Source organism: Trichomycterus rosablanca, chromosome 10, assembly GCF_030014385.1.
Source record: "Trichomycterus rosablanca isolate fTriRos1 chromosome 10, fTriRos1.hap1, whole genome shotgun sequence".
Taxonomy (NCBI): Eukaryota; Metazoa; Chordata; class Actinopteri; order Siluriformes; family Trichomycteridae; genus Trichomycterus; species Trichomycterus rosablanca.
In genome coordinates this window covers 15,274,052-15,286,583 of record NC_085997.1, presented here as the reverse complement: position 1 = coordinate 15,286,583, position 12,532 = coordinate 15,274,052, and the positions used below count along the sequence as shown (strand labels likewise).

General features: G+C 36.0%; 1 protein-coding gene across 1 annotated transcript; it reads left to right on the top strand.

The window, feature by feature from the left end:
• Positions 1-8,969: 8,969 nt before the first annotated feature.
• six2b (SIX homeobox 2b) lies at positions 8,970-11,900 on the top strand. The gene is made up of 2 exons (XM_063003633.1): positions 8,970-9,532; positions 11,343-11,900. Exons 1-2 carry the CDS (start codon positions 8,970-8,972, stop codon positions 11,683-11,685), a joined length of 906 nt encoding a protein of 301 aa, XP_062859703.1. The 3' UTR covers positions 11,686-11,900.
• Positions 11,901-12,532: the final 632 nt, after the last annotated feature.

Sequence of the window (12,532 nt, the reverse complement as noted above, 5' to 3'; positions counted from 1 at the left end):
AGGAAGAGGGGCAGCTGGGGGCTCATTATGACTTACAGTGAGTCAACTAGACAACCCTAATCTCAATTCACAATAAATAAACACATGCTAAATAATTACATTAATTGAGCATTAATTACATAAAAATAGTCAGATTTAAACTTTTGTAACCTGTAAACTTTTCAGGTCATTTTTCAGCATTTTGATTAGGTTGGAATTGTCTTCTTGGTGTTATCTTTGCAGGACACATATTCCTAGTGAAAGAGATATTACTGTCCATTCTAATAAAATGGCCTTTTAATCACACAGTCCTTTAAAAAGCTTATGTAGCATTTCAGTTTCTGTACATTTTATTTGACATTAATATTTGTGTGTGTTTTACATAAGCACATCTAGACCTGGAACCCACATTCTTCTCATTTGGCACACCTGACATCAGTTAACTTTTAGAGAAGTTGATAGCCCAACAGTTTACATACTTTTTACATGCATGTAAACTGAGTGTTTAAACTGTTCACATTCTTGTTATCACTAAATACTGTGTATTAATCATTTTTGTTGAAGTCAGAAATATTGTATGGTCCCATAAAGAACTCCTTAAATTCTTAATGGATTACAACACATTTTGGGAAAAAAAGTTGTTTTGCACTTTTTAAAATATTTTGTATTATCCCCAACTGGTTCAATCAAGAATCAGATATAAAAAGGTTCAAGTAAATTATTTCTCTAACAAATTAGTTAACAAATTATGCAAGAGGCCCAAAAGTACAGGAAACCATGAGCTTCATATTCAAGCAACAGTAAGTTTATTCACACAGTTAGTTTAGGGTAATAACTGATTCCTAAAGTTTAATAAAACAGATGTGTATTTTTCACTATTTTATTATAAATTAGCCAAAATATACACATGATGGGTAGCTTTTGCGCTGCTTGTTGACAAAGCAGCCTAATTTTTTATAGAGCTAGCTTTGCACAGACTTAGATTCCCCAAGCAAAGAACTATTAAAGAACCATTTAAAGTGTTATTCTCAATTGTCAAAAAAGAATATAATGGAATAGAATGGAATAAAATGTATTCATGTATAGATATTGCTAATCTGAACAAAGAGCAGCCTCTCCATCTGCTGCGAACCAGCATGGCCTTCTCAATAAAAAGTCATAGGAATGCAAAAGAGCAGCTACAAGTAAGCACTGTGGAAATATTTGATTTATATGCAACAGGTGCCACTCATCACAACATATGTGGTGACCAAAGTGATTGAATGGACCACTTTCATAATCATCAAATTATAAAACATTATTATAAGGGTACAAAGTAGAGAGGATTTACAAAACCGTATTTTTCTTCTCACTGGAGATAGATAATATCAGTAATAAAAAAGTATGCTTGCCTGATTAAGCTGAGGTGCTGGAGTAAGGGGTAAGGGACTTTCAGAAAATGAGTGAGTAAGAAAGCAAAAGAGAGAGAGAGAGAGAGAGAGAGAGAGAGAGAGAGAGAGAGAGAGAGAGAGAGAGAGAGAGAATGAAAGATATTGCTTTGATTACAGTCTGAGAAGCATGTTCCTGCCCAGACACTGGCGGTGTCACTTCCCTATGCATGCACATTTAATCCCTCTGCCTGCCAGGAGGATGGAGGGGGGAAACCCGATCTCCCAGGGGGCCAACAGACAGGAGGACAAGAGAAGGAGAATGAAACACAGCCATAAAAAGAGAGTGAGAGAAAGAACAAGCACTGACAAGATTTATAAGTTAGCTAATGGGTGCAGTAGTGTTGATTTGGGTGTATAACAGAAATAAAAAGGTATTGGGTTAACTGAACGGCCGTACAAAATACACTCCCTGAGCGCTATATAACCCTGAGATATTAAAATTATGTTAAAATGATTTGCAATGTTAACATAGCTACAATAACTAGAGAAAAACACTTTATTTTATTTACTCAAGCTGGACCAGCTCACAAGAAACTTATGAATCTGTAATCCCCCCCACCATACACACACATTTGCACATATACACACACACACACTTAGCTGCAGCCTCTCCCGGTGCTATCAGGTATCGCGTCCCTCCCGAGAGGGAAGGTGAGCCAGCTTCATGAATCATTTAGAGTGTGCGCTGTGAGTGGAGGTCAGAGTGATTGCAGAGTGTAGGGTGTCTTTGCTCATGGTCCTCACACAACTGCCTTGATTTGAATAGAAAAAAATGAAGGCTTAGGCCACGGCATATTCAGCAACGGTTCTGCAACACAGCATGGCAGAGCTGGATTAACAGAGTTACTCCTCGCTTACAGCACACTGAAACAGGAGACCGATGCAGACAGAGAATGACCTGGCAATTCTTACCTCTTTAGTCCAGGTAGTTATGTAGCTCTCAGGGAACACCAAAACTCTAACATGCTACAGTACCCTGTTAAAAATCTAGAGAAAACAACAGGATATCTCTGGTTTTAGATGTTTTCATGTTTCTATTAGCCAGGCAAGCTAGGTAGGGACAAGATATCTGGCCAGTTGTCAAGATGGTCATAATGTCAGGCCAGTGTCAAATGGTCACAATGTCAAATTCCAAATCCTATTATGGATAATTAATAAAATTCTGTACACACACAATGAAATGTGCTGCAGGCTGTGGCCTCTTAAAATTAGCCTTTTGGCTAACATTATCTGGTCATTGCGGTATTTTGAGCAGGTTTGATTAATAATAAATAATAATACATTTAATTTGTAACGCACTTTACATTTGTGTACAAATCTTTAACATATAATACACTGCTAAGTTCTGAAAACACAGTGTGGTGCAACTTGGACACATCTTCAGTGATGAACCCAGGTTTGATTAACATATAATACACTGCTAAGAACATGACAAATAAAAATTATGAAACCACACTTGTATCCTTGTATCCACTTGTTTTTTTATCTAAATTCTATTTGCTGTGTACAGCATGTTGTAGGGCAATAATAACACTGCTGTTTTTGTAATTTAATATACTTTTTACATTGTGTATGCTCACAGATACATACAGTTTGGTTGGTATTTATGAAAACAAACATGTTTAGGCAGCAAAAAACAATCTGATTGAGTAAAATATGGCCAAATTTCTGTTTTAATGTAACACAATTACAACTGATTTTATTAAAACATATTAATTTTGTAAAGTGTCTTCACCTGCAACATCCTACTAGTTGTGTATAATTCTGTACAACCAAAGTATAAACCACATGAATGGGTTCATGATCTGCTAGTGGAAAATTAATGTAACCTCAGGTTTTACTAACCAAAATAATGCTTATCAAATTTTACTGGCTACTCATTTTTTGTTTATGATTTGTGTTAACCATGTAACATTCACAAGGCAATGGTAATAAATAAACATATCATTTTCATTTAGAAAAAGTACAACCATTTCTAACATTATTCATGAAGAAACTTTACGTGCACCATGGTTGATAAATGGGCTTGATCAAGTTGTTACTGGAAAATTGGTGATGAAAATATCTTTCATTGTGCTACAATTAGCAATGTAGTTTTAGCTATAGGGAACAAAAATTAACAAAAATAGTTTTTTCTAGAATAATAAAGCAAATGCAAACTTTATTTCTAAAGAGGTTGGTAATTTGTATATCTTGAACCTTTATTGAACTGACAAAAGTTAAAAGAAAAGACGTATCTAACCACCGAACATGTTTCCACTGTCTTCCGGTCCATCTCAGATGAGCGTGGGCCCAAAGAACTTGATATATGGACTCTCTTAGCATTATAGAGTTTCAGGTTGCATTTCTTGATGCAGAGGCCGACTTAAGTGACAATGGTTTTGCAAAGTATGTCTGAGCCCAAGTGGTTCCATTTATCACAGCAGCATGACAGTTTCTTATGTAATGCTGTCTAAGGGATCAAAGTTTATTGTATTTGACAGTGGTTTCTGGTCTTACCCTACATGGAGATCTATGGTTCCCTGAATATTTTAACAATATTATATACAGAAGATGGTGAAGGATCTAAATTATTTTCATTTTAAAATGTTGTTTTTAAGCTGGTTGACAATTCACTCACAAGGTTTGGCAAGTGGCACAACAAGCAAAGACAAGCAAAGACAATAGTGGATCTTCCTTTTGTACCTAGTACTGATACCCTCATCTGTTACCAACTCATCTGCTTATTGTGGAGAACAGTGTAACCTGAATGTTATATAAACTCTCCACTCTTATTTTACCCATCCCATTTTTGTGTTACATGCATCAAATTCACAAAATTCAACCAAGATGGTCAGCCAAAACACAAAAAGTAATTTCTGTGAACTTTCTTTACTTAAATTAAAGTTCAAGAAGCTAAACAATTACAGAATCTTGACTTTATTGCATTTTCCAAAAAAATTTCTTGAAATGTGGTTTGTACTTTTGTAACAAAAAGCTTTATAATGAAGAAATGCTTGTTAAACAGTAAAAACATTAGTTAAAAAAAAAACCACCACCAAAAAAATGAGATAATGCATTCTGAGTTCACTAACACTCAGATGAACAATGCGAAATGCCTATATGTTCCATTTTGTATTTTACTGCTAAGGTGCAAATAGTAACACACTTTTAAGAGTTTATTTAGATAAATAAACTAAATTTACTTAAAGTAAATATTGGATTTCTTCTTTATTGCTTAGACATTTTTCATTATTTAAATATCTTTTCAAGGGTGCCATTAACTCTAAATTTGGCTTATAATCAGTAAGATTCTGATTTTCTTTATATTATTATTATAAACTTAATAATCAAGTTTAAACATATACACCATTAAGCAAGAAGTATGACTTATAATTATAGAACATGCTTAGAACTAGCAGAGGCCTATGAATAATCCATTACATACAAAATGGATTAGCTCCTTTACATTCAGCAAACTAACATCAGCACTCCAGCTACTGTACCAAATGATGTTTGGGGCTATGGCTTGAATAACAGCTAGCCTAACCCTAGTAAAAGATTGCGGGTACTCATACCAGGCAGCAGCTGCTCATATGTCCTCCCTTTCTTCACATATTCCACATATTTTGTAAATATACTAATCATATGCAATCAGGCCATTTATTGCAAACTCTGCCCTTTGTATGATAGCAGGTATGAGTGATACAGGTTATTACATTAAACAGAATGTGTAAAGTCGGCATGTGCCTTAAATTTAAAGCATTTAGCCTATGCTGTTATCCAAAGTGACCTACAATTGTGAGCATATACAGTTCAAGCAGTTCAGGGTTAAGGACCTTGCTCAAGGCCCCGACAGGTTTTATGCTTACATGGCCAAATTCAATTCACCACAGAGCTATTCCTTTTCATTCATTAATTTTCTGTTTTACCACCATTTCATCCTGGTAGGGTCGTGGTGGATCTAATTCATTGACGCACCCTTGACAGGCCAGTCCATCACAGGGCAGACTCACTAACGCACAATACATCGACTACCAGCAATCTGAGTTGTCTGAGTTTGGCATGTTCTTCCACTGTCAGTGTGGGTTTACTTCTTCAGTGTTTGTTTCACCTTCAATAAACAGTCATGTAGCTGGATCTGCTACTCTACAGTTGCCCCTTAGTTTGAAAAACATGCTAGCACACTAGAACTGAAGTCTCAGACTGGCAAGTTTAAATCTCAGCTTTGCTAATGACAGAACAGATGCCTATCTGGACAATGATTGGCTCGTCCATGGACGGAGATTCCTCACAACTGCTGCAATTACAACCTTTGTTGGCTGATCAACAGCAACTGCACAATGAGCCGGGGTGTGTGACTCTTCATACACGATACTGATCCCCATATGATCACAGGCCACATGCACACACACACACCCCTTACGGCAATCCAGATGACATGACTGCATGTCCTTGGACTTATGGGAGGAAACTGGAGCACCCAGATGAAAGTCACACAGACACAAGGAGAACATGCAAACTACACACAGAAAGAACCCTGGCTGTCTGGCTGGGAAATCAAACCCTTCTTGTTGTGAGGTGACAGTGTTACCCACTGTGCCACCTCCATTTCAAGATAGTGATTATTTTTATTTTTGTGAATTATATTACATTTTAAAATCTATTCTCAGGATATTTGAGTAATAAACTGATAGAATACATGCTTGTAAATCAATAAAACCAAATTGGTGAACATCTTTCTGTACCCTTGGGACCACATGCTTCAGTGTCCATATGAAAAAGTAAGCAGGCTTAATGTTACATTCCAAAATAACTCAACAGATACATGATACCAGTGACTTCTTGTCACATTCATCACTAAACACACTCTTGGTGGCTGACTAAGTCCAGAGCAACCAACCCACTGGCACTCACGGTAGCATCTGGTTTCTTTTTTTAATGACCAGACTTTATGAAGATGCCCTAATCAAGAAAATTAGTGACCTGAGCAAAATATGTTCTTTTTTCACTAGTTCTTTTTTTAAGTATTAATTTTAATACATTAACAAGACATGCCAAAAGGAAAAACTGTTAAATACTTTACATGACTAAGAATCTAAATTATTTTATTTCATACTTATATTTAATTAAAATGACAAAGTATGTTTTTGCCAGCTGGCAAATAAAGACCAGTGGGCCACAAAAGTAACCAAAAATTAATTCCATAGGTCACAGCTGTGGCACATGGCATTTCTGACATGTTTGTATATACAGTATATATGCAAACATGTCAGAAATGCCATGTGCCACAGCTCAGGAACTTCTGCTATAAACCATTTCCAAAAACAATATATTGTAAGTAAAAAATAAAGTAACATTACTAAACAGCCATAAAAACTTTCTCTACTCTGGCACAAGTCCACAACAATGATAATACATTACCTAAGTCTTACATTCTTTTATGAGCATTTAGCATTAGTTATCTAAATGAATTAAAAAAATAATAAATTGCCTATTGCCAAAAGGCAGAATTTAAATCACATACTGGGTATTAGTGTCAGAGTTCTAATGACACCTGTGGTAATGTACGTAGGTGTTCTGTATGTTTTTTAAAACATTGACAAACGTAATCTGCTACATCAAACTTTATGTTTTGCCTGATTAAAATATTCCAAAGCCTGTTTCAATGTGATTCATTTCACTGCCACAACACCCAATTGTGTCCAAGATATAAGAATTTAAGTAAACTTTAATTACTTTATACAACATTTGCATTGAACTAGGTCCAATAGCAGCAAAACAGCCCAAAACTTAATACTACCACCACCAAGCTTTCCAGAGGGCACAGTGATGTTGGGTTTAAATGTCTACTCTTTTCCTTTCATTTGGCCACATGGGCCAAAAAAGTTTTTTGTGTTTTGTGCTCAGTTTAATCTGCAACCAGCTAAGCCTCACTCAAGTTTTAAAGTGACAATTTGGAGGCAGGATTTTCTTTCCTCACAGCAGCCTTTAAGATCAGTGTTATGTAAAACTTGCTTGACTGTGGACAGTAATGTCTGTGTTTTTAAAGGCGTTTTATTTTTAAAATAATTTTAAATAAAGCAGCTTTGTGAATGACTTATGTTATACTCAATAAGCTTCAGTTTGTAGCTGAAAATGGACTTCAAGGAAAGTTTTCAGACAGAAGGCCTTACTAAATAGAGGGCAAAAAGCCTTATGGTCTGATGTGACTATAGTGGAATGTACGAAGCTTGTAATTTAGTTTGTGTGGTGTAAATCAAACAAGGCACATTAGACAGATAACACCAATCCTAATGTAAAATATTGTGCTTCTAAATTCTTCAAAAATAGCCTGGCTGAACTTGAATATTATACAGAGGGACACTCCATCATTACAAAATGAATCTGATTCCTAATCAGATTGCTCTGATCGAATGTGATCGAATCCTATTCAAAAATGTATAAAAAATGTTGCCACCTTAATACTTTGTTCTACATAGATTATTTTAAATGTCTAGTCACACCAGACTGTATCACTTTACAAAGTAGACTAGTCAGGCTGAAACTGGGAGATTTTAGCCAAATTTGTCATTGTGATTCAGTTTGCATTTTAGCTTTGACTTAGCATCTTGGCAATACCTAACTTGTAATTTGGGAATACCTAAATTACTTTAGAGGACAAATCAAATCATACTTTTGCATAACATTTATGTATTTGGAGTTTGTTGCCAATCTGTCTCACCTGTCTGAATAAACTAAGCTAATGTGACCCTGTTAACAATCTTCACACCACCACCAAAAACTGCATTTAGACAATTAAACATTTTAATTAATTTAGACAATTAAAATTTCAGACTTCATGTGCAATTACTTGTAATATATTTCAACTTTTATTATTGATAATGTCTACAGTATATTGTTATACACTGTACTGTTCATTTGTCTATTTTCTGTACTGAGTGCCTTATCCCTTCGCTGCTGTAACACTGAATTTCCCCACTGTGGGACTAATAAAGGATTATCTTATCTTATTTAAAAAAAAACATAAAGAACTTAAGTTTTAATAGTGTGTATGTGATTAAAATAATAATTACCAGTACTTATGTCACATAGTTTGTTTTTACCACGGTGTTAACTCAGTAGCAACATAAATAATAGGATATTAGTGTGTCTTTATGCACAACTGCTGTGCAAACTTGGCTGAATGGCTAGTGGGATGACTTGCTCCTGTAAGGATATTTGGTTACCGGAGGGCGGGCTAACAGCCCAACACCATCGAGGAAATAATGTTGGCTATTGCGCACTACGTGAAGACGCATGGAAGGAATAACATCATCTGCGCTCTTTAATAGGCTCGATCATGTAATTATCCGATAAAGAAAATAAATCACGGTTGCGCAAAGCCCTTCATGAATCCTCATTATCAATAACTAACTTTTGAAAGCTGTCGGGTCTGTCATGCATTTTTTATGCACCCATGGAGAATTAAGTTTCGCGCGTGGGAACAACTCAAACACCTGAGTCAACGGTCTGAATGAATGTGCGTAGAACTGTAGCAGACACGAGGAGATAAGCATTTACCGGCGCGCGCGTATGACCATGGCCGCGGTGCCGCCGACCTTTGGTTTTACGCAGGAGCAGGTGTCTTGTGTATGCGAGGTACTGCAGCAGGGTGGAAGCATCGAGCGCCTCGGTCGGTTCCTTTGGTCCCTACCAGCTTGTGAGCACCTGCACAAGAACGAGAGTGTACTCAAGGCCAAGTCTGTGGTGGCTTTCCACCGGGGGAACTTCAGAGAGTTTTACAAAATACTGGAGAGCCACCAGTTCTCCCCACACAACCACACCAAACTACAGCAGCTCTGGCTCAAAGCGCACTACATCGAGGCAGAGAAGCTGCGCGGCCGGCCTCTCGGAGCTGTGGGGAAATACCGAGTGCGCAGAAAGTTTCCCCTGCCGAGAACCATCTGGGACGGAGAGGAGACCAGCTACTGCTTCAAAGAGAAAAGTCGCTGCGTACTGAAGGAATGGTTCTCTCATAATCCATACCCTTCACCCAGAGAGAAGCGAGAACTGGCAGAGGCCACTGGGCTCACCACCACTCAGGTCAGCAACTGGTTCAAGAATCGACGGCAGAGAGACCGCGCCGCCGAGGCCAAGGAGAGGTACCGATTTCTGCTTTCATATTCAGTTTTTTCTATAAACTATATCTTTTGAAATGATTGTTAAAAAAGCCAGCACCATAAATTAACGCACGCACGCACGCACGCACGCATCTATCTATCTATCTATCTATCTATCTATCTATCTATCTATCTATCTATCTATCTATCTATCTATCTAAAATATTATAAATATTATAAATAAAATATTATAAATATTATAAATAACTCAATATAAAGATATTGAATATATATATATATATATATATATATATATATATATATATATAATTTATATTATATACAAAAACTTTTATTATATTTTATATATAATTATACGAAAATTAATGAATAAATTAATTAATAAATCTCCTAAAGGATTATTCAAAATTCAGTTCATATTGAAACGTTTAATTTGAGTTTTGATATTACTATTACAAGTTTTCTATACATTTATTTTAAACAAATATGACTAAAATTTCAAATATGCTTATACTTCGGCACAATGATATAATTATGATAATTATATAATTATACTTATAATACTTATACTTATACTTATAATTATACATCTTGTGCTGAAAACACTGCTTAACCAGGTTATTTTCTTTATGCATTAAGGCTGTTTATTCACTGATGCAAACTTTCAGTTTACGTTTTATATTTTGTTTTGGACTATTTTAAAACTCGCTTTAACTATGTCGCATGTCTTTTTTTCCCCCCCGACATAATCATATTTCTACAATGTTATTATTTATCTTCGATGCGGCTGGTGCTTTTTGTAATTTAATATTTCTAAAAACATTTGATTACTTTGTATTTATGGTCCATATGTTAAACTGCACATCAAAAAAAAAAAATGTAGTGGTGGATTGATGCATACAGTAGGCTAATTATTTACACACACACACACACACACTAAAGATTACACTTTGTCGCGTTAATGTAAATTCACATTTACATTTAGCAGACGCTTTTATCCAAAGCGACTTACAGTTCTGTCTGAACACAGTTTTGAGCAATTGAGGGTTAAGGGCCCTCCTCGGGGGCCCAACAGTGGCAACTTGGTGGGGCTTGAACTGGCAACCTCTAGATTACAAGTCCAGTACCTTAACCACTGAGCTATCATTGCCCTGATGATACTAGTTTGATTTTGATAATAATCAAATAAATATTTAACAATCCATACCACTTAATATCCAAATGTGTTTAAGGCTAAGTAAAGATGCAATTAAATCAGGTGTAGGTGGACCCAAAAGAAATTTAAAGCTAATTAAACTCCTAATTAAACAAACAGCTTCGCACTTGCAAGTTAATATAAATAAATCAAATGTTGGGCAAATCGTTGTAGCTATATGAATAAAGGTGTATACATTTATTAGCAGGTATTTATAAGAACAAGGTGTGTAATCATAAATCATAAATTTTCAATACCTTCCATAAAAAGACAAAATGCAATAGTTTAAACTTTTTTGTAATTATTAAGCAAATGACATTTTCAGCTGGTGTGTCAGACCTCAGTCAGTTGACACACCTGATTTTACTCCTCTTATTACCAAGGGTTTTATGGACTAAATCTAGGTGGGAAACTGCATATGTCTTGTAAGGTTTCTGCCTTCATGACTAGAGTTTGACAGCTCTTATTGTTAGCTTCATATTGTGTTGACTTTGAATGCTGAATGTACAACTATTTCAGTATTTAATGCTTGCACATTTGTCAAAATTAAAATCATTTATTGTTATTAAATAATAAAATTAGCAAAACGGCTGAATGACATGCTGGTCTGATTAATGGGAATGATCTGCTCCTCAGGGAAAACGAGGGAGCAAGTCAGAACGGCCACAACCCTCTGGCGTCTCAAATAACCGAGAACAAATCTCAGTGCGAGAGCTCGGAGGATGATAAATCTCCTCCAGGGACCCCAGATCATCCGTCCATGAGTCCTGCTCTGCTCATGCCCCCCAGCTCCGGCCTGCCACCACTGCACAGCTTTGCTCCTCCGGCCGGTCCCAGCGCCTCTGACTCTCATCATCCACTTCTTCATCACCCTCATCTTCACATCCACCATGAGCAGCTAAACCATCATGATCATCTCTCTATGCACGACGGTCTTCTTAACCCAATGGCGGCCAGCCTAGTGGACCTGGGTTCTTAACGGCTCGAGAGGGGATCACAGCGCATGCGCAATGCGTAAAAAGACTACGCCTACATTTATTGATGATGAAGTAAACCACGCATTAATTCCCCCAATGCTGTATTACAAATACTTTATTGAGGAACTGACTTCAATAAGTGTAATGTATTAGGACATCTTCTATTATTGTAAACCAGTAGCCGATTTTCTAATAAAAGACCAAAGAGCGACAAGCAACATCCCAAATGAAACTTTGCACTGTATGCAGAGAAAGGAGCAACACTCTTTCATTAAGCTTACGTGATGCATTTTAATTCACCTCATAGTTTTGATATATCTTGATATAAGTAAAGCAATAAATTACATAGCTATAGATTAAATGCAGTGTTGACTTTTATCTAAAGCCTGACACAATATGCAAATCAAAGATACACTGGGCAAATATTGGTAAAAAAGACAGAGGATGGAACAACCATGGAAAGTTGATGATCACTCGGCTACTTGTGAGTCAAAGGAAAGTAGCAAAACCCTTGTCATCATGACAATAAATAAATTGTCGTGGCTTTCATCAGGATAAAAACAAATAACAAATAAATAAACTATACCTTTTCTTATTAGCATCTATCAAATGTTTTTTAACTATATGCTAGACTTTGAGCACTGTGACGTTCCGCGACACGATCTGGGACGACAAACTTGTCAACGATCATAAAAGGGAATTTTAAAATAAAATACATTATATTTAGCTATATAAGGTTCATTATTTGCATTGTCATTGTAAAAAATAGTTTACACTTTCATTTCATAAAATGATAAAATGTTTATGAACAATTGATTTTATATGCAGGTTACAATTAACACTTATTTA

Bases quoted from the DNA above. Each gene is read 5' to 3' on its own strand.
- six2b (XM_063003633.1), top strand. From the start codon at position 8,970: ATGGCCGCGGTGCCGCCGACCTTTGGTTTTACGCAGGAGCAGGTGTCT. The intron at 9,533-11,342 runs GTACCGATTTCT...TCTGCTCCTCAG, and splicing joins GCCGCCGAGGCCAAGGAGAG to GGAAAACGAGGGAGCAAGTC.